Raw genomic sequence first — 22,005 nt, forward strand, 5'->3', positions numbered from 1 at the left:
ATTAACTAATTCGAACTAAGTTAGTTCGAACTAGCGCTGTAGTGTAGACGTACCCATGGTGACTTGGACGTGGGCTCTGTGAAGTGGGAAATTAGAGCCCTTCCACTCCATTGGCTGCTGTGTGCAGGAGCCTTGTAGCTACTATCTCTGCATCTCCCTCTCTTTTCCACGTTAGGTTGCCTCCCGGCCGCACTCCTTGGCGAACGGCTACGAGCTGTTTGAGGTTTCTGAGGAGCGGGACGAAGAGGTGGCTGCTTTCTGCCACATGCTGGATGTGTAAGTACCAGGGAGGGACTGAGAAGCATTGGAGCTGCCTTTCTGGGGTCTCCCATTAGCCAGCCTGACCTGCGGCACAGGGCCTTAACTCCGAGGTCTGTCAGTGCACAGGTGGCTGAAGTGCCTTGCAGGGGGTTAATTACCGTGGCTTAACTGATCCTGGGAGAAGGAAGACGAGCTTTGTTGTCTCCGCTGTGTGCAGTGCCTGGTGGCTAAGCAGTGGCGGGGGATGTGGGGGTGGGGAAGGGTCATTCCCAGGGTGCGAGCGATGAGACAACCAGCCTATTTGGGCTGGGCTGCAACCAGAATCTGCGGCAGGGCTCCAAGCAAAGGGGCAGAAGGGAGCGGGGGCGGTGCCCTGTTGGTGTCTGAGAGCTATAAACGGGGCTAGGGGGGGAGACAACGTAAGGATGCCCCTTTCTACTCTGTTCAACCCATTACGGCTGGGGGTGAGCGTGAGGAGATGGCAAATAGGTAAATATCTTCTTCACATGCTGGACTCTCCCCCCTGACAAGGGACGTTGCCGCACGATATAGGTCAGGGAAGGAGGGGGAAGTGGGAGGAGGCAGGCCCGTTGACGGGAGGGGGCCGGGACCGGGCCTGGCAATTCAAAAAGGTCTGGGGCTCCCGGCAGCCACTGCTGCTTTTGTGACAGTGGTGGCAACCAGCACCCCAGGCCCTTTAAAGCGCTGGGTGGCGCATTCCGGGCGGCGCTGAGGATTGGCTGCCCCCAGCCCCGCCCCTTCTGCCTGAGGCCCCGCCCCTTCCAGGAGCTTGGAGTCACCCCCTCGCCCCACCTTGCCCAGAGTCCCAGCAAGTCTGTTGGTTCCCCAGGTCGCGGGACTTAGGCTCAGACTCCATTTAGGACTCTCTTAGGTGGATGTTTCCTGTCAGAAGCAAGTTGAAAGCACCAGCGTGAGCACACGGAGGCCAGCTGTCTGGCTAGCGCCCTGTCAGCTGGTTTCAAATCAATACTCATCATGAGATGGGTGATCCCTGCTGGCCATCTGCTTAGTCATTGCCAATCGCGCCATAGGCTTTGCAGCCTCAGGGCTGGAGTGGGAGGTGGCTTTGCAGGTTAGCTCAGAGAGGGCGTGCCCTGCATGAGGGCCGGATGCATAATGGGAGAAATGAAAAACGGGTGATGGTGGCTGGTTTCTCAGCTAGAGAGAGACGGGAGTCTCAGATGACTCCAAGCGACAGGCCTGAACCTCTTGGAGGAAGTTGGTGCTGATGGTGACAGAGAAAGAGGGGAGCAGGAGGACTTAGCTGGCATGGGCCCAAGGAGATGGAGCTCAATTTGGGCCATGTGAGGCTCCGGCTGCCCATGAGACACCTGGGAGGAGATGCGACGAGGAGTCCTGTGGCACCGTATAAACTAACAGATTTATTGGAGCATAAGCGTCGGACGAAGTGGGTCTGTGCCCACGAAAGCTTATGCTCCAATAAATCTGCTAGTCTATGAGGTGCCACAGGACTCCTCATCGCTTTTGCAGATTCAGACTAACACGGCTACCCCTCTGATACGGGGAGGAGATATCGTCGAGGCAGGCTGAAGTGCAGGACCGCAGGCAGGCAGGCGAGTTGGAAAAGGAGAGGGAGATGTGGGAGTCACTGGTGAGCAGATGAGATCACTTGGAGCGAGGCTGTGAAGAGGGGAGAGGAGGCCAGGAGAAAGTCCTCTGCTGCCACTGTGGAAAGGGAGAGAATCCACCACGCAGTGAGAGAGAAAGCCCTTTGTGGGATAGGGAAGGGTCTCTAACGCCTCTTCTTTTCCCTCCCTTTCATCCTGCAGCTTGAGATCTGGCTACAGCGCCAAGGACTACTCCCTCACCGGCTTTGTCTGGAGCACGGTCAACCTCAGCCCTGAACAGCTGGGCCACGGCATCAGCCTCAAGGTGACAGTGGTGTGTGACGACGTGCAGGAACCGCTCACGTTCACCTGTGACTGTAAGTCCCCTCGGGGCTGGTACATGTGGGGCTCTCTGTCTCCACTTGTGAACATCCTTGTGCTGTGGGAGACACGTCCCTCCCTCACGTCCCCATAGCAACAAGGGGGCCAAGATGGCTGCCACACATAGCTAACGCGGTGGTGTCTTCTGCCTCATCTTGCAAATCCATCTTCCAGGTCCTATGGGATGGACGTGATCCTGGAGACAGCGACTCCTCTCCCGGAGGAGACAGAGCCTGTGTTGCCCCCATGGGAAGCTGTGTGCTAGAGACGGGCCCCATTTAAACCTTGGGTTCAGAATTTCTCAGTGTCCCCTTGAAATGGGGTGTGTCAGATGCTGCTCTAAGAAGGCCGGGGGAGGGGGAGGGTTGAAATCCAGGGGCCTTTACTCATTTTCAGTCACCATCACTGCAAGGTCTCTGATTCTCTTTTGAAGGCGATTGCCTAGATATGACTGAAGCCAGGATAAGCCTTAAATGACAGGCTTGATCCAATGCCGATTGAAGTTAATAGAAGTGGCTCCACTGTCTTCCGTGGCCGTCGGTGTGGTTTAGAGGCTGCTCAGCCATGAAGGGAGGGGGCACTGGGCAGGCAGTGTGCCCCTCCTCGCATGGCTCCATCTCCAGCCAGCTGGGAGCTGAGTCCCGGTCACTGACCAGAGAGACCCGAGGCTCACCCTGCTGGGTCTGTGTCCTCTCCCACAGGCTCCTCCACGGTGGACCTGCTCATCTACCAGACGCTGTGCTACACCTGCGACGAGTTGCTCGGCATTGATGTGGACGACTTTGTGCTCAAGCTCTGTGGCTTGGAGGAGTTCTTGCAAAAGTGAGTGAGCAAGCGGTAGCCAGGACACCCTCTGGTGTCGGGGGAGCTGTGGGTGATGGAGAGCTGTCAAATCCTTGCCATGCTATAGGCAGGAAAAAGGGAGTTCCCAAACACTGTCCTCTCTCCTCTCTTGCATGCTGTGATGGCGTGTTGGGGTCCCCCACCTCCTGTACCCCCCAAAATGGCACGAACAGACTCCACCAGCTGGTAGAACAGAGGGAGTTTATTGCCTCTCCAGAATACAGCACAGCACAGATGTCACCAGGTTACAGGGCAGGCCTAGGATGCCTCAGCTGCCCTTGATATGGGGGGGGGGGTCCTCGGCTTCTAAACCCCCCAGCCTGTTGCTGAGGCTGCTTCCTCCATGCTCCGAGACCAAAACTAACTCTCCTCCAGCCCTGCCCCCCAGCCAGAGCAGCATTCCACCTTCCTTTGTTTCTCCCCATGGGGGGTAGCTGGGCAGACAGGTTTGGAGCCCCCTTTGCATAACGACTCGTGTTACAGACAGCAGAGGTCACCCACAGCCCAGCATAGCAACGAACAAGGCACCCCCACCTCACTACGTCACACATGCCCACATGACGAGCCCCGGGTTTGCCCTCGTGCCCAGCATCTCCCATTTTCCCCAGGGCAGTGCATCTGCTGAACAGGTCGGTGCCATGCAGCAGCTGGATTGATCTGCATGCAAATCAGAAGCCCCCTGGATTATTCCATTCCCTGCCTCCTGACATCACTGGGGACTCTCCTGCCAAGAAATGCGGGAGCCTTCTCCTCCTGCTGCAGGATATAAGTAACTCCCATTGACTCCAATGTTTGGAGAAAATTAGAGTGGCCAAGAAAAGCCCTTAAAATACGTATAAAACTCATGGTGACCCTCAGCAAAGTGGCTGGGGCAGGCAATCAAGTCAAGAGCATCATTTCTGGTGTTTCTTTTTTAAGTGGTAGGGAAGAGGTTGCCAGCGGCCACTGGTTGATCAGAGTAAAATGAAATTTGAAGGGGCAGAGGGAAGGGAATTGTGAAAAATCTTTGGTTTTCCCAAATTTTCCATCTGAAAATGTTTTGCTTTCATGGTGAATCTCCCCTCCCCGCTCCTTCCCCCCTCCCCACTTCCCTGCCCACAAAGGTGCTGGTGCTGCCTCTCATTGGGAAGCTGAACAATGTCGAACAAAATGCAAGTTTTTGCTTAAAAACAAATGAAAGAGAAGACTCCATGGAGGGGGAGGGGGGGGGGAGATGTAATGGAAAAGGTCTGCCCAGTTGTGGTGTGAGCCTGTCTGACCTTTGAGGAAAACATGGGACCCCTGAAATGACCACAAAGGGCTTATCTCCATTAGAGGGGCAGGCCCATAAGAATGGAGGCCAGTAAAATGCAAGGACAAACAAAGCACAGGAGTAGGTCAGAGGGAAAACAAAAGCAGGAAGCCGTGGGGATGAAGGTGCCAAGAGATTGTAAGTTCTTTGGGGCAGGCACTGTCTCTGTTCTGTGTTTGTACAGCACAGTACGGGCCTCGGTTTCCTAGGTGCTGCAGAAATGCAGACAATACATATTCCGATGAGGGAAGGTACCAGGGTGACTGACACCCTCTGTATGTCCATAGGACCAGTGTGAATGCAAGGTTTCCCAAGCTGACATGTCTGTCCTGGTGGTGGCAGGTCTAGGAGGGAGATGTTCAGTCTCCGTGGCCCGTTTTGTCCTTGGGGTGGCCCGTTAGTACCCGCGGCTCGTTTTTTGATGTGGACACATGTCCTCTGGGAACTAGACTCAGACCCACCTTCTTGATCTCACATGGGCCACCAAACAGCCTTCAGTCTCTAGCAGGCCTTGACAATGAGGCTGTGGTGAAACCTTCTTGTGGTCCCCCCACTGGCTTTTTCCTTTGCTGTCCTTTTGCTTCTGCTGTCCTTGTGTTCTGGGCTCTGGGCAGCACAAGGCAGACAGTGGAGTACGGATGGGCCCAGTGAATGAGGTCACCTGACTTGTCATTCATAACTAGTAAGCATCATCTGGTGGGACTTTACCAGTGGCTTTAGTTTTGCCTCTTCAGAGCTTGTGGTGCAGGAATGATGACTGAGAACGCGAGCTGGGCAGTGAAACCCCCTTTTATCCAGGCTGGGCGGTCAGCGAACAGACTTTTAAACCGCATGGAGTCCTCAGCCGAGGCTGACTTGGAGCGAGCAGGCGACCAGATCCAAGGCAATAAACCACCTAGCTCGGTTTGCTTTCCAGCATGGAAAGCCATGAAAGCTTTTCAGTCACAGGACTGTTTCCTGCATCTCTGCTGCCCTGGCAGACTGTCTGGTAGCTTTAACCACAGGCTGGCTTGCTTTGCAGTGTACGTATGTAAATGGTTTAGCGGGCTAAGTCTCAGGTTTGGCATGACTAGGCTCCCTGAAACCACAGGTCTCGGTCCCAAAAGGGTCGGCTCAGCCTTTCAGGCTTCCCAGGGAGAGGAATCACGTTCAACTGTGGTCCTTGTCTGCCGCCCCTCGGCACTAAATATCAGCTGGTGCTTTTGGGAATTGTGGCCATTTGCCCTGGTACAAACTCCCCCGCCCTGCTTTTTTACGTTTCCTCCACCCCAGAGGTTGCTGCATTTCATGGGAAGAGGGGGACGTCTTTTTTTGCCGATGATCTATATGGAAAGTTCCTCTTAGGATGAAAGGTGTTCTCTGGATGCAAAATGTAACATATCTGGCCAAATAAAGCGTCTCCTGGAAATGACACAGAATCAGCCAGAACAAGCTGCCCTAAGGATGTGACCCTGCGTCACACAAAGTCTTTGCAGTTGACTTGACTAGCCACAGAATTAGGTCCTAAAGGGGCAACTGGGAAGTTGCCCTCATGCAGGGGAATCTCTTTGTTGGCTCCATTCCCCTCTCTCTGCAGAAAAGGCACAATTAGGATTGGGCAGGGAGTGAGGCTGTCCAGCAAGTCTTGCTCCTCTAGCGGAATGGCCCTGGTGGCTCCAGCCCTTTAAAGAAGCCCTTTCATCTTAGAGCAGGGATGGGCAAGCTATGGCCCAGGAGCCGGATGTGGCCTGCCAAGTCTTTCAATCTGGCCCAAGGCCTGTCCCACTGGACCCACAGGCCGGGGGCAGCCCCAGGGCTCAGAGCGGCTGGCTGCTCCATCTGCCTCTCTGCGCTGCCAGGAGAGGGAAGCTGTGTACACCACGAACCCCCTCCTCCACCCAAACTCCCTCTCAGACCCCTCTCCCTCTCCTGCACCCCAGCCCCGAGCTCCCTTGTGCACCCAACCTCCATCCCATACTGTGCACCCCCTCCATAGAAAAGCAGGGCCCTTGACCACTTACCAAAATTTTGGGAGTGCCCTTCCCCCCCATCCAAAACGATTGCCCACTGCTGTCTTAGAGTCACCTTTACCTGCTTTCCATCTGCTCCCAGCTCATGCGCAGCTGAGGAATAATCTATTAGTGTGTGTATTTTAGAGAGGGCGGTGTGCAAACCATACATACTAAGTAGCCATATTTATCAATGCATTTCAATAGATATCTATGCGACCTACATAGAAACGCTCTTCTGATTTCCATTGCAACTGGGATGGTTTGCTGGAAACGCCTGTCTCCCTGGGGGAGTCTGGCTATCGTCAAGGGGAAAACTGCCAGCTGAGAACTGGCAGGACCATTCCAGCCTCTGAACTTGGGGACCAAATGAGCTGCAAATCCTCATTAGCCGCTGGGCTTTTTCAACCGATGCTGTCATCGTCAGCGGAAAAACTGCCTCCCTTTGCATATAATGTGCCTTAACCAGAAACAGCCTCCCTCTGGAAAAGTAATTCACATCAGATGAGGAAATAATACTCCCAACTTGTCATCTGCAGGCTCCTCCTGAGCTATTTTTTGAAGGGATCTGGTGTACGGTTACAAAGAGAGGAGAGAGATTCTTCTCCCAGACTTTCCCCCAAAGCAAAGACTGATTGTAGCGGGTGGCAGAGAGAGGTGATGGTGGAAACTTCTTCACAAGCACAAGAGGGTATCTGATGTCAACTGGGCTTCAGGGAGGGAAGAGGAATAGTTTTTGTGGTTAAGGCACAGAGCTAGAACTCAGGGAGTGGGATTCTAATTCCTGACTCTGCCACTGCCTCACTCCTTGCATAACCTTGGGCAAGTCACTTCATCTCTTTCTGAGCTTCAGTTCCCTCTCTATGAAATATCTTCTTCCTCCTATCCTTTGTCTGTTTAGATTGTGCACTCTTCAAGACTGTTACATATCTCCATGGTATCTTATAAGTGCTAACAAATGGATTGCTTGATTACTTGCTCCATTGTCTTTCCAGACACCTAAGTTAAGATGATTGGTCTAGGATTCCCTGGGTTAGCCTTATTCCCCTGTTTATAGACAGACACTTTTTTTGTCCTTTTCCAGTCCTCTGGGATCTCTCCTGACCCCAAGTTCTCAGAGACAATCTCTAATGGCTCACAGAGCTCTTCAGCCAGTCCCTGGAGTATTCTGGGATGTATTTTACCAATTTAAAGCCATCTCACTTGTCTCAATCACTCTTAGCTTGTTCTGTCTCTATTTTAGCCTCCATTTACACTGGTGTTAGTCGTCCCATCACTGCTAATCTTTTTGGTGAAAACTGAAAGAAGCAGTGACTTCTTGTAGGGCCGAGTGCCGGCAGGAGGTGAGCCGGGAGTGAACTGGATTAAAAATCCTCCCCCTGGGACCACGGTCTAGACACTTCTGCCCCGGCAACTGCGGTCACCACTTCCCACCCAGGCCTTGGGCTCCCACTGCAGATGCAGTCTCAGCCCTTCCCCATCTCCTGCCCTTGCCTGGCTGTGCTGTGGCAGTTGCCTCAGCTCCGTGCAGGATGCAGGCTGCGCTCAGATAAGAGCCAACCATTCCTGCTGGAGCAGCCTGTGAGAGGCAGGGCTTCCTGCTGCGGCTTCCCCCCACCCCTGCATTCTCCCTCTGTCCCAGGAGTCTGAGGTGAGGGCTCGGTCTCTGGGCTGCAGCTATTTTGGGCAGCTGGTGTGCACAGCAGCACGAGCTGGAGCCCCCAGCCCTCCTCAGTATTTGAATGGCAAGGCGAGGTGCCAGGCATCTTACCCAGCTTAGATAACAAAGCTGCGATTTTCAGAGCTGCCTAGGGCATTTCAACCCTCCCCCTTTCCCGTGCATTTTAACGGGAACTGGGCATCTGGAGCATTGAGTCCAATTCTGGGCCCCCATCACAGAAAGGATGTGGACACATTGGAGAAGGTCTAGCGGAGGGCAACAAAAATGATTAAGGGGCTGGAGCACTTGACCTACGAGGAGAGGCTGAGGGATTTGGGCTTGTTTAGTCTGTGGAAGAGAAGAGTGAGGGGGGATTTGATAGCAGCCTTCAACTACCTGAAGGGAGGTTCCAAAGAGGATGAGAGAGGCTGGTCTCAGTGGTGACAGACGACAGAACAAGGAGCAATGGTCTCAAGTTGCAGTGGGGGAGATCTAAGTTGGATATTAGGAAAAACTATTTCTCTAGGAGGGTGGGGAAGCACTGGGATGGGTTACCTAGGGAGGGGGTGGAATCTCCATCCCTAGAGATTCTTAAGTCTAAGCTTGACAAAGCCCTGGCTGGGATGGTTTAGTTGAGATTGGTCCTGCTTTGGGCAGGGGCTGGACTTGATGACTCCAGAGGTCTCTTCCAGCCCTAGGGTTCTATGATCCCATGATCAGTGTTCCCTGGGCTGCTCTGTAACCCTCAGCATGAAGCTCTGAAAGACACATGCTCCCATCCACAGACCTGTTCCCTGCTCTCTCACTGCCATGCTTTCTGTATCTGCCGCTGTACTGCCTCCCCAGTGCTCCTGTCTCTCCTACTCCACACTCCCTCTTACACCCTGCTTTTTCCAATCCAGCCTGCCCTTGAGTTTACAGGTGTTTTACCTCCATTCCCCACTCCCTGTGCATCTTGCATTCTGCTCCTGGGGAGTGCCAGGGAAAGCCGTACTGGTCAATTCTCTGCTGCTGCTGACAGAGAGATTCTGCATCTCCCGCTGCCTCCGGAGCATTTCAGCTCCTGTCTCTTCCAGATAAGCCCCTTCAGCCAGACCAGGTTGGGCCCAGAGTTTAGTTAGATCCGAGTTTTGTCTTTACTGAGTTTGTATTTCCCAGGCTCACAAGAGACACTGACACTTACCCTTTGGGCTTCCTGGATTATAGGGTTTTGCCCAGCCCCCACTGTAAATTAGCACAAGTTCTGGGTGGCTCTAATTTATGCTGTGCTTCCCACGGCCGCCCATGTGTGTCCAAGAATGAGGCTGAGAGACCCCGATAGCCAGTTTCATCTTCTCACCTGCTGCATTAACCAGGGAAGTTACGCTTTTCACAGCTCTTTGGAGTGATGACCCCTTTTTCCGTGGTTGGGACACTGGGAGGACAAGTGCCTCTCATAACTTTCTAGAACTTACTAACTAATCCCCATAATGTCTGTTTTAAAGAGGCGGGAGAGAAATGAGGCAGTGGGGAGAACTGAGTGTTACAGAACTGGGCGTGGGGGAGTGACTTTCCCAGAGTAAACCAGTCATACACTAAGTCTCAGAGGGGAAGCCGTGTTAGTCTGCCCTTCTGCCATGTTTAGTAGCCAACCAGGCAGTCTCCATGACACAGGATAAATGGACATAAGTCAGGTATCAGAAATAGTAATGTGGAGGCAGGAAAAGGGAATAAGGGAATTTGTGTGCCGCCATCTTGGTCTTGTTAACAAGAGAGCAAGAGTCAGGCTAAGTCTGTGGCCTGACAACGCGAGATCTGTAATTAGACGCTGCCTTTGCCTCTCGCCTCCATACGGAGATAAGGATAGAATGCTGACTCTGGTAGGGACCTTGAGATAAGGAGCATCTGGGTGGAACTAAATAACTGTTAGCCATTGGTGTTTGTAATGGGAAGGAGACTAATTGTTATTGTTATTATATCTAATAGTATATAAACTGCTTCATAATTGCTTGTATTCGAAGATCTGCCTCAGCAGGGGGGTGCTCCCCCCCCCCCCGGACCAGTTTTTCCCTCGCTGCAGCTCGTAATAAAACAGCCTCTGGCTACTTTTGCTTAAACACAACGCAGAGTGAAGGCTTGTTTTCTTCCACACACACATGTAGGGGAACATTTTAACCTACCTAGTCACTCAGTTATGGATTTAAAAGTAGCTGCTCTTCTGCAAATCAGTAGACTTCCGATAATCCGGAACCTATGGGACCTAGGTGGTGCCAGATTATCAGATATGCCGGAGTATCAGGAGGTACTATAAAGTGGTTATGTATATACTGTATATAAAGTGTTCTTAACCCTTTTTATTGTACATACTGTAGGCAGTATACTGTAATGTTTTAGGTTTTTTAAGCCTTTTTTACCCTTTTTGCTCAGTTCAGCTGCTGCCGCTGTTACCTTGTGACTCATTTTTTGCCAAAGCTCACTCACTAGGCTCTTGCCATTTTGATGCCGGACTATCAGGAGTGCCAGACTATTGGATGCCGGATTATTGGAGTTTTACTGTATATATATTTGTTAGTCTCTAAAGTGCTACAGGACCACCCTATTTTTTTATAGTCCTACACTAGTCGTGCATTTCCAGGCTTTTTCCTTTCCAAGACCTGTGCCGCAGGCTGGCGTGGGACCTTGAATAACAACTGTTCTTTTGGTTCATCCTTCCAGCAAACACGCCCTGGGCAGTCACGAATACATCCAGCACTGCAGGAAGTTTGACATCGACATCCGGCTGCAGCTGATGAAGAGGAAGGCAGTGCGCACCGACCTGGCCAGGACGGTGAGCTGCTGCTCTCGAGGGGGAAGTGAGAACGCATTGAACCCATGCAAGCTGAGGTCACTGCTTGGTGCTTGGAGCTCCACTGCTGTCAGGGCAGGGGTGGGAAGGGACGCTGGTCCCCAGCTATCCTGGGGTTGCTGATTTGGGGGGACAAGGCCATGACTGTGACGCCTGATGTGCAATCGACATCCCTAAGGAACGAGGATGGCTGCCATTTTCAATGGGGCTTAGGCAGCTAAGTCACTGAAGTGCTTTTGAAAGGGTTGCATGATGACTTTAAAATCCCCATCTGTCCATCTAAGCCTTCACCCAAAAAATCCAACGTACTCCCTGCAAATTGCTGCATCACCAGCTCCCTTCCAGCGGGCTCCGCTCCACAGCTTCTTGCCTGAGGACATCTCGACCCCCTACCCACCACCAGCTAAAAGTTCCCCACTCCCTGTCTTTCCCATGGCAACCAGGGCTTGTTTGGGGAGAGCTCATTTAGTACCGCTTCTAAACTCCAGCAATTCATCCCTGAATCCTTCCCAAATGCTCTCCTGCTGAGAGTCCATTATGATCTGCTAGGCCTGGTGCTGCAAAGGAAGCCATGCATGTGAGAGATAGAAAAGACCCCTTAGCAGTGTTTCCTCTAATCTTTTCCATCCATGTTTGGGTTTTTCCCACCCATGTGCAGAATAATTTTGCATGTGCACCGATGCATGTGTAAATGTGCACCCCCTAGATGTGAGCGCTCTGCTAATCAGTTGGTTGGTATTTGATTCTCTTCTGAGTGGCCACACAAGCACCCTGCTTACAGGGAAACTGCCCATTAGCTGCATCTACTTCATCCTCTGCCCACTGTTTGTTCCTTGCATCTGCCCATGCTAGTTCCAAATGTACCAAGCAGCGGGGCCCTGGAGTTACTTTCCCCCAGTCCTGCAGATCTCAAAGCCTGGAATTTTTCCCTGATTATTGTCAGTGAAGGCTGTCCCTTATGCAAATTTAATCACAACACTCTAGACCAGTGGTTCTCAACTGTTGGCCATATGGCTCCCCAGGGGCCACGCCCTACCTCTAGGGGGCCACATGTAAAAATGGAACAGTAGGTAAATTATGTACCTTTTTTTCCAACTAACATCTGCTATGAGGGGGGCCATAGAGGTAAATGAGGCTCAGAAGGGGGCCATGAGCAAAAAAAGGTTGAGAAACACTGCTCTAGACCAGTGTTTCTCAACCAGTGATATGAATCCCTTTAGGGGTACTTGAGAGAAGTCTGGGGGAGTATGTCAACACAACTGAAATTTGTAGAAAACTGAATTTTTGTTTTAAGTTTTACAGCACTTTATTATTTTAGTACTTTTTACACCCAAAAATTTCATCGCCCGCCCAGCTACGATTAAGTTGTTTAAACAAATGTGTTACGATGGTAGAAAAAAAAATTGTGAGTCTGAAAACGGTAGGTACTGGGAGTACTTAAAACATTTTTTAAAGGGGTACTTCATAATAAAAGGTTGAGAAACACTGCTCTAGAACCCTTTGGCCCTCCTCCATGATCCCACCAAAGCCAGGAACCCCCTGGTGCTCCTCAGCAGATATGGCTGAGATCTTCAAAGATAATTCATTTTCAGTGGGAAGCTGGTATCTCAAATGACGTCAGTGGCTTTGCAGCCAGACAGCCCGAATCTTTCACCTATCAGCAGATCTGGTCAGCATCCCTGACCAGGAGGGGTTAACACCAGCTGATCAGATCCTCCTGAACAGCTCTGTTTCTCCTACAGGTGAATGATGACCAGAGTCCTTCCACACTCAACCACTACATCCACCTGCAGGAGAGACCCATCAAGCAAACCATCAGCAGGTAAAGAGGAGGGGACAGGTGGTGCCGGGAGGAGGGAGCCTGTACATCCCCTGGGGTGGATGGTGTGTGCTGAGCAGGAGGGTGGAGGAAAACAAATGGATCCAGGCAGCAATGCCCTTGCACCGATTTCTTGGTCCAGCGATTGAATGAATTGGAGTGAGCAGGATGAGAAGCACTGCAGAAATGCCTCCGTGGTGACGTCTTCTGCTCCCTCTGTGCTGAATTCTATCCTATCTCCTCTCCAGGCAGGCCCTGAGTCTCCTCTTCGACACCTTCCACAATGAGGTTGATGCCTTCCTAGCAGCTGAGGTGAGTATGGCTTGCCCTGGACAGGACCCATGCAGGTACCGAGTACAGCAAAGTAACATGCGAGGGGAACGAGGGGCATGCCTGGATGGTCTACATGCAGGAGTTTCTCTGATTTAACTTAAACCAGTTGTAAAACCGATTCTAGCGGCATCAGTGCACACCCCAGTCTGGACTCATTTATGAGGTTACGCCTGGCTCACAGCAGTTTAGCTTGCACTTGTGAACAGGGCCTTGTCCTCATGACAATCTTGTATCGGTTTAACTTAAATGGGTTTTTAACCTGATCTCATTGAATCGGTGCACAAGGGCTGGGTGGACACACATTACCACTTAAGCGGGTTACTCTGGTTAAGATAAACCACTCTTAAGCTGGCCTAAATTGAGGTCCACACTTTGGCCAGGTCTATACGGGTATGTCTACACTACCACTCTAGTTCGAACTAGGGTGGTAATGTAGGCAACCGGAGTTGCAAATGAAGCCCGGGATTTGAATTTCCTGGGCTTCATTTGCATAAAGCCGGGCGCCGCCATTTTTAAATGGCAGTGCAGACTCCGTGCCGTGTGTAGCCGTGCAGCACGGAGTCCGCACTAGTGGACATTTAAAAATGGCGGCACCCGGCTTTATGCAAATGAAGCCCAGGAAATTCAAATCCCGGGCTTCATTTGCAACTCCGGTTGCCTACATTACCACCCTAGTTCGAACTAGGGTGGTAGTGTAGACATACCCTACTAGACCTGGCAGGTGGGCTTCAGGCACACAACTCCAGCTACATAGAATGCATAGCTGGAATCGGCTTGACATAAGTCAAGCTTGGCAGTGTCCCCACAGCGGGAGGCCAGTGGGAACAAATATTCTCATCAGCTTCCCTTACTCCTTGCAGGAATATCGGCCGCCGGCAGGAGTACCCTCTGAGTTTGATTTAGTGAGTCTTAACTAGACTTGCTAAATCAAACTCTGGAAGATGGATCGTGGCAAATCTTCTGTGTAGTGAAGACAAGCCCTTATGTTATGCTTAAAAGAAGCACACGGGATCTTTATCAGGGGGATAAGGCAACAGGCCACATTTATTTTTAATATAACAAAGTAGCATATGCATTTACACACACACACACACACACACACACACACACACACACACACACACACACACACACACATCCTGTTGATGGAATAATCACCAGTCTGTTGCTCGGCCCAACCTATTGGCCAGATAGGTTGACTGCAAGGAAGGAACTGGGTTTGTGGAAGTTTGGACTGTTGCTCCTCTTGGTCTTGATCTTAGCAGGACAGAACCCGAAGAACCATCCAAGACACCCCTTCTTTTATAGGATTTTCCTTCCATGCAAGTCTATGCATTTTGCCTTGTCAGGCCGTAATTAGTTATTCAGCATGACAATCAATCTTGTTATGACATATGCTTATGGGGAAGAAGTTGTTCTCACAGTCATCTGATATCAGTATGCTGACAACCCCTCCTGGGTGTTGTCTTTCCCGCAAAAATTGTGATTGGTTCCCTATCAAGGGGTGTGTGCCACTAGCTTCAGGATTCGTCAGTCTGCCCGGTAGTCTGCATCTTCAGTGTGCTTTCACTTAGTTGCTTCTGTGTCTCCACTCTCTCCTCTGATCATTTGAGCATGCAGCAGCCTTCACACTTATCTCTCCTAAAACAGTCTCTCTCTCATTCACAACAAACAATACATTTGCAGAATTCCAGCATGGAACAAAGGGCACTTCTAGTCACTTGAACAAAGTTATAAAATCTTTCAACATTAAACTTCTTTCTATCTAAGACTAACATCACTATGTATTATGATAGTCCATCCCTTCACTTTAACATGCTAACATCAAACAGAGCAGGAGCTAAGTTAAGAAAGCTGCTTGTCTGAGGCCTACATCTTGTATTTAAGTTTAATCCAAACCTTTTGCTATAACATACATTTATTACAATTGACTTATTAGTTAAAAAATTCCAATTCCAGTGCTACACTTAGAAGACTTTTTCTGGTACTGGTATATTCAGTATATTATGCTGGCAAAGCACTCCTAGGCCGTGTCTATGCTATGGGGACTGTAGAATCTTAGCTATGGTAAAAAAAGCTTATAGGAGTTTTCCCACCACTGTAGGGACTCGGTCTCCCTCAGTGACGGTAGCTATGAGAAATAGACAGACCGTGTCAAAAGCAGATGTTTACCTACAAGTCAGTATCTCTCGCTACTGAAACTGCTAGTGCTGCTAAAAGCACATGAAATATGTAAATACATTTCCCCAGGACAGTAAAAGGACACCAAACTAAGTACATAATAAAATAGTTTGAAACAACAAGAGTGAAAGCAGAACGGGGTGTGAATGCTTTGGAGGAAAGTACAAGGGGAGGTACCAAATATATAATTAATGCATGAGATGATACGTAAGGTGTGGATCATAGATTGTTTATCTCTGTCTATATATGTCGGGGTACCTCAACTTAACTCTTTGGCCGGCCTGGGGCCATAGTGAAATCCATATTATTGATTGAGCCATGTCCATTGTCCAGGTACAAATGCATGGACAAATATTCAAAGGCCATCTGGCTACCAATGACTATTAATGTACTTCATTCGACAGTAAACCTGACTCGGGTGCCTTCGTGTCTTATCTGAGTCTGTGGTCTTTGGGGGCTCTCGTAAAAACCAGTATGCTAGCTACCTGCACAGAGCTGGTATAATGTAATGAGGGAGCATACAAAAACACACACAGCCGAACGTTTATCATCCCTGATGGAGCAGGAGACCTGGTCAGGATGCCACACCAGTAAATCCTGAATCTCCTACATCGTTGTCCTGAACTACTACAAATGTCAGTCACAGTCCACATCTTCTCACACCCCTGACCGACATAGTACTGCCAGGAAAAGTTTGTAGAGTAGATCTGGTCCCTGAGGCTATGGCTATACTGCTGGTTTTAGTCGGAGGAGGATATGCAAATCATGCTCTCATTTGCATATCTTCTGTCAATTTGTTTTGCGAAAGAGGTTTTGCTGCAAAAAAGCCCTGTGTAGATGGGGCCATTTGTCGGGAAAAAACCCCCTTTTTCGCAAGACCCTGTAAACCTCGATTTTTGAGGAATAAAGGATCTTGCGAAAAAGGTTTTTTTTTTCTGACAAATGGCCCCATCTACATGGGGCTTTTTTGCCACAAAACTCTTTTGCAAAAAAAAAAAAGGAAGATATGCAAATGAGAGTGCGATTTGCATATCCTCTTCCGCAACAAAACCACAGTGTAGCCACACACAGTTGCAACAACCTATCTGTGTAAAACCCCACCGTTCATTAATCCAGTGCAATTTGTGTGTGAAAACCAAAGGGGCAAGGGTGATTGTCCTTGTAACAATTCTTTCAACTGCATAGCACCCAGAGGTGACAGTAAGCAGGTGTGCTCTGGTGGGTCGCTCTGGCAAGAGCTGGCTGAGCTCTGGCAAAAGCTAGAAGGGAGCCATTGAAAGAGCTGGATGGGACCCAGGTTGCAATAGGGCAGAACCTGAAAGAAATTAAGTTACTTTCACTGCTGATTCATCCACAGATCTCAGCACATTCTTCATATGTGGGTCAGCATTCTCCCCGCTGTACAGAGACGAGAAAGGAATGGCTCAAGGGCGTGGGGCTAGAACCCACATCTCCTGGCTACCAGTCTTTGTTCTTAGCAAATTTCCCATAACACAGGCCTGTGGGCTTTCTGTTGTGGGTCGGGGGAGGTTAGTTACTTACTAGATTTCCAGTCCTGTCTTCTGTGACCTAGCGCATGTCTGCCTGTCACCCCCGGGCAGGTTTTTCCTGTTAAACCGCAGGCTCGTAAAGCCAGTAAGCCTGTCGTGTTTTCAGTGGGCCTGGGCACGCCTGTAAAAGGATTGCTGACCTGGACCTGAACCTGAACCGTCCCCAGCTTATTTCACCTCACGCTGACTCTCTGCTTCCTCATTCCAGTCAGGGATCCCTCCCAGAGCCAGTGCTTACCAGTTTTCCAGCCCAGTTTGGCAGACACAAGAGGCTGAAATAAGTCTAGAAGAGCGAGCCCCACCTAGGGGTTAGAGCAGAGAAATGGAGCTCCGGACGCCAGGGTTCTGTTCATGGTCTGTCACTGATTCCCGTCAGGCCAGTCGTTTCACCTCCCTGTGCCTTGGTTCCCTGTGTGTAAGCTGAAGATAGACCTTACCTACCTGCTGGGGTGGCTGTGGGGATTATGTCATTAACGAATGTAAAGCGCCTTGAGATCCCCTGGTGGGAAGAGCTGTAGAATGTTTATCATTACTATGATCCAAAACAAAATTCTCGGTCCTTAATGGTTGCACTGTTGTTAATTGGCAAGACGACCCAGACACTTGCTCTATATGCCCCCTTTCGTGTGTGGATCTCCAAGAGGGTGGCAAAGAAGACTAGAGGCCATTAGCTCCACTTTTACAGATGGGGAAACTGAGGCACGGACCCGGGAGGCAACCCGCTCAGAATCACACTGCAGGGTCATGGGTGGAAGCCAGGTCTGCTGGCTCCCAGCTGGGGGCGCTAGACCAGGGATTCCCAAACTTTATCACCGCATGGATAGCAGCAGCCCCTAGTGGTAAATCCAGTCCCGTGGCTTGCAGGGCCTGGCTGGGGTTACATATGAGAAAGTGGAACTGGGAGCCTCATGCTTGTTCTGCCTGGGAACCTCTGTGTTACAACATGCTGCCCCATTTCAATAAGGGTAGGGATCCACTGCCCACCCAATCCAAAATCAGTCCTGGAATCAAGTCTCATGCCAAGCACATCCAGAATGGGCCAGGTGTGAACACCAAGAGTGCTGGATCCCACATCTCTGGGACACTGGGACCCAGGGGACAAGCCACGGCCTTGCATTGCTGATGAGGTTTGGGCCATGGGCTCTCTTGTACGTGACCAGGGCTGCAGGCTCCTGTGGGATTCAGTGGAGCAGATGGCTTATCCTTTGTGCCCTCCCAGAGCCAAACCCACACGCCGAAGGTGTCAGGGTCCCGCTTGCTCCCCGCCCGGAAAGCCAGATCTGCAGAGGATCACAGGCAGACAGATACTGGGCTGGGAAATTGCTCAGCATTGGCTGTGCCTTTCCTTTTGGGGTGTCTGGTTTTCACCAGGGGGACAAGAGAATGCAGATGGGCACCTACAGGGCATTCTCCCCCCCCCCCCCCCCCACACACACACCCTCTGGTGCATTCTCTTTGCATGTGACTTTTGATAGGTGCCAGAAAGTCTGCTTTCCCTCCACCCTCCGCTCTCTCTTGGTACCTCCTTGCTGCATGTGTCCCCCAAGGGTGGCGGGGGTACAGAAACGGGAGACAGGGCAGGGATGGCAAAGGGCCTCCTTCCCCCCCCCCCACTCTATTGGGGAGCTGGGATGCAGGAGCATGGACAGGCTCTTCTGGCCAGGTCCAGATCAGGAACTCCTTGGCTTTGCACCTCCTCCCTTCCTCCTACTGTATCTCAGGCATGGTCCCTTTGCGCTGGGCCCCTGCCACCTTGGCACGGCTCCTTGGCCCGAGAGAGCGAACTCCCTCCTCGGATGCCTGAACACGGGTGGAGCTGGGCCTGGCTAGGCTGCGGCTGCTGCCAGTGGAGTCGGATTGATTGTGCTGCGGTGGGACAGAGGCATGTTAAACACAGGTGCCCTGGGGCCACTGTCCCAGTAGGTCTCCCTTCATCCCCCAGCAGCAGTGGTAAGATCCAACCATTTGGCTGCGTCACCGCACCATGCTGCCGAGGCCGAGCTCATGAGCTTGTCCCCTGCCTTCCCTTCCAGGGAGACTTCCAGCTGAAAGCCGAGCGGGTGATCCAGTCTGTCATGGCCATCTGCAATGCCCTGGCTGCCGTGGAGTCTCAGGAAATCACTGGAGCCCTAAACCAGCTGCCAGCCTGCCCCTCTCGCATGCAGCCCAAAATCCAGAAGGTAAGAGGCCAGGAGCCCCTCAGCAAGGCCTGAGCCTGGAGGAAAGGGGTGAAGGGAAAGGGAAACTGAGGGCAGGCATTAGCGATGTGTGAGAGCAGGGCTGGGGCGTATGGCTGGGGAGACCTTCCTAGCCTGTGGAATAGTTTCCCTGGGGAAAGCTGAGAGCCTCATCTTTTGAGTCTGGCAAAGCCCAGCGTTAACAGTACAGGGGGAGCAGTCCTTCCGGGAGGGCTGCCTTCCTAGGGCCTGATCCAAAGTCAGCAGGAGTCCTTCAGGGGACACTGGATCGGGCCCAGAGATGCCACAGCCAGAAAAGTCTCAGAGGGGTTGCTGTGTTCGTCTGTATCTGAAAAAACCGTGAGTTGTCCTGTGGCACCTTAGAGACTAACAGATTTATCTTCTACTATGGAAAGGAGAACGCTTGTCAGTTTGTGTGCTAATAACTTGGACACTGTAAGAGCTACCGCAACCAAACTTTGCATGGGAGAACCTTACCTCCAGGAGAAGGTTTAAGGGACTTTTGGCCCCAAGCTCAAGCTGTAAAAATGAAAAAGTAACCTGCCGTGCTGCGCTGCAGGGGTTGCCCCACCCACCCTAGGTCCCGTGCCCGCCGCCTGCGGCCCCCAGTGCCATCCGGGACTTGCCCCCTCCCACTCGTGAGGTTACATAAGCAGCCCTCTTTCTCCCCCTCCCCGCACCGGCACACAGTGCCCCGACCCCCACGCGTACAACGGCTCGGGCACCCACCCTGCCCCCCGCGGCACCTGCATTCCCGTGCACGAGCTGGGGCGCCCCTCCTGCATGTAACCTCCCCTCCACCCGGGGTCGCACCCCTCCCCCCCAGGTATGACGCGGACCTATATTTTAATTCCTATAGAAATCAGTGCAACTTTTCTACCATTCAAAAAAAGATAATGGACGACTGTTCTTCTACATTTTGTTCCTCCGGTTTCCTGAGCAACGCCGGGTAACTCAGCAAGTTAGGGCATAAAAAACAACACTTCATCAGAGGAATTGGAGTGAAAGTTACAGAAGTAGGGATATATATATAGGGAAAAGGTTGCTCGTGTTAATGACACTAATCAAGTCCCACTTCCAACCTGGCTTGATTAGCTTCATTAACACAAGCCACATCTTCCTTGTATATACCCCTGCTTCTGTAACTTCCACTCCAATTCCTCTGATCAAGTGGGTTTTTCTCCACAGAAAAGCTGATGCCCTAATAAATCTGTTAGTTTCTAAGGAGCCACAGGACTCCTCCTTGCTTTTTCCAAGTCAGAAGGGCAATGATTAGCTACCCCGTGCTAGTGATTGGGATCCCTGTGACCTCCGGTGCAGCACAAGGTCAGAGAAAGTTACCTTGTGACTGCTGCAGTGGAGAGAACCCTTCTGCCCTGCTACAGCAGTGAATGCTGCTGAGCTGAGCCGTGCAGTTGAACTGGAGTGTATCTTCTAGGCAGAGATCTGCTCTCAATTAAAGGGCTCTGAAATGCTGGTTAATCTAACAGAGTAGCTATTCCCTACTGGAGAGCCCATATGTAAGAACCCGGCTTCCCAGACGGGTGGGGCATTTCAGCACATTTAAGTAGGGTTGTGGATGCAAATAAAGGAAATCCGACCCCGTTTCATCAGTTTTTCTACCCTTCTCGCCAAGATACCACGTGTAACATTCCTGAACAGCTGAGACCCTGCAATGGCTTTGGCTTTGTTTCCTTGCTTGCTGTCAGTGGCAGGGAATGGAAACGCGCTGGGAGGCTCTTACATAAAGTAGCTTGCTTGGACAATTGCTTCCAGCTGGGGCTGAGGGCACAGGAATAACCTTAATGTTGATCTTCTGGTTTCTTTTTCCTCGGCAGGATCCAAACGTTCTGGCTGTGCGGGAAAATCGGGGTAATTTCTCCTCTCCGCCCATTCTGCTGCAGCGAGCTTGGTGCTTTTTGATCTTCCAACCCCTTTCCCCCCCATCTAGAGTGGGACCAAGAAAAACGTTTCAGTTTGGGGGGGGGGGGAACAGCCTTGAGCGGGAGGGGATTTGCCAATTTGCCTCCGACATTTCCAACCAAACTGTTCAGTCTTCAGCCGGGTTTTGCCCCTGCCACTTGTTTCCCCTGAGAGGGATCCACATGCAGGGGCAGATTGGCTTGAAATAACCTCCTCAGCTCCCCAAAGTGCCCCACAATGTGCTTGAGCCCCTAGGCAAGTTGCCATGCAGGGGACATGTAGGGCATGGTCCTCTGGAGCAGGAGAGAGGCACCGGAGACCTCCTTGCCAAGGCCCGGCATGGGGTGGAGATGGAGGGGGACCAGCGTTCCAGAGCATGCCTGTTTCATGCTGCGGCTGCACTCCCTTACAGAGAAGGTCGTAGAGACCTTGACGGCTGCCATCTTGGACCTGGTGGAACTTTACTGCAACACCTTCAACGCAGACTTCCAGACGGTGGTGCACGGCAACAGGAAGCACCACCTGAGCCAGGAGGCCTGTCTCCTCACCTGTCCCCTCTCCTTCACGGTCTATGCCACGCACCGCATCCCGATCACCTGGGCAGCGAGGTAGGTGGGCCTGGCGGCATGTCCCTGCTGGCCGGTGAAGGTTGAGCAGGAGCAGACCCCTGATTCTGTGTCTGGCGTTACATCTCCGGCTGGTCAGTGGCTAGCTAGCCAGGGCGGTCATTCCCTGGTGGCTAGAGGCCTTGGGCAGTTACACCAGTCGTGTGGTGCAAAAGTGTGTTAAGTGACTGGAATCCCAGCCTCATGCTGAGGTTCTCTGCCATGCCTTTGTCTGACAAGGAGGATCTGGGCTGTCTGCTCCCGGTCCTTGTTGCCCTCTCACATCCTCATGGCAGCACAGAGAAGGGCCTGCAATGGGCCGGAGAGGAGACACTGAGGTGGTCTCACGGTCTCCTAGCATCCTTTATGATCCTCATGCTCCAGGGCATCACAGGCTGAGGTCAGGAAGATATCTCCATTTGTCTAGAATATTGGACAACTCAGAACCTCTCACCAGAGGTTAGCACACCTTCCCCTTGTCCTTCTGGTAATGATCATTCATAGGCTCAGAGGTACTCTGTTCCACACAACCCCTCTCCCCCAGCTTAGGAAAGACATG

The 22,005-nt window shown here is 51.5% G+C and overlaps 1 protein-coding gene across 5 annotated transcripts in view; it reads left to right on the top strand.

Annotated features, from left to right (window-relative positions):
- Nucleotides 1–22,005, top strand: part of PIK3C2B (phosphatidylinositol-4-phosphate 3-kinase catalytic subunit type 2 beta) — an 89,454-nt gene that overhangs the window by 40,978 nt on the left and 26,471 nt on the right. For all 5 annotated transcript variants that reach the window (XM_075910112.1, XM_075910115.1, XM_075910113.1 and 2 more), the window contains 9 exons: nucleotides 176–276; nucleotides 2,073–2,227; nucleotides 2,933–3,053; nucleotides 10,708–10,819; nucleotides 12,580–12,659; nucleotides 12,905–12,968; nucleotides 18,754–18,900; nucleotides 20,757–20,790; nucleotides 21,254–21,449. In XM_075910112.1, coding sequence (XP_075766227.1) covers nucleotides 176–276; nucleotides 2,073–2,227; nucleotides 2,933–3,053; nucleotides 10,708–10,819; nucleotides 12,580–12,659; nucleotides 12,905–12,968; nucleotides 18,754–18,900; nucleotides 20,757–20,790; nucleotides 21,254–21,449 — 1,010 coding nt within the window. The remainder of the gene's footprint in view (nucleotides 1–175; nucleotides 277–2,072; nucleotides 2,228–2,932; nucleotides 3,054–10,707; nucleotides 10,820–12,579; nucleotides 12,660–12,904; nucleotides 12,969–18,753; nucleotides 18,901–20,756; nucleotides 20,791–21,253; nucleotides 21,450–22,005) is intronic.

Source organism: Pelodiscus sinensis, chromosome 27 (genome assembly GCF_049634645.1).
Source record: "Pelodiscus sinensis isolate JC-2024 chromosome 27, ASM4963464v1, whole genome shotgun sequence".
NCBI classification, from domain to species: domain Eukaryota; kingdom Metazoa; phylum Chordata; order Testudines; family Trionychidae; genus Pelodiscus; species Pelodiscus sinensis.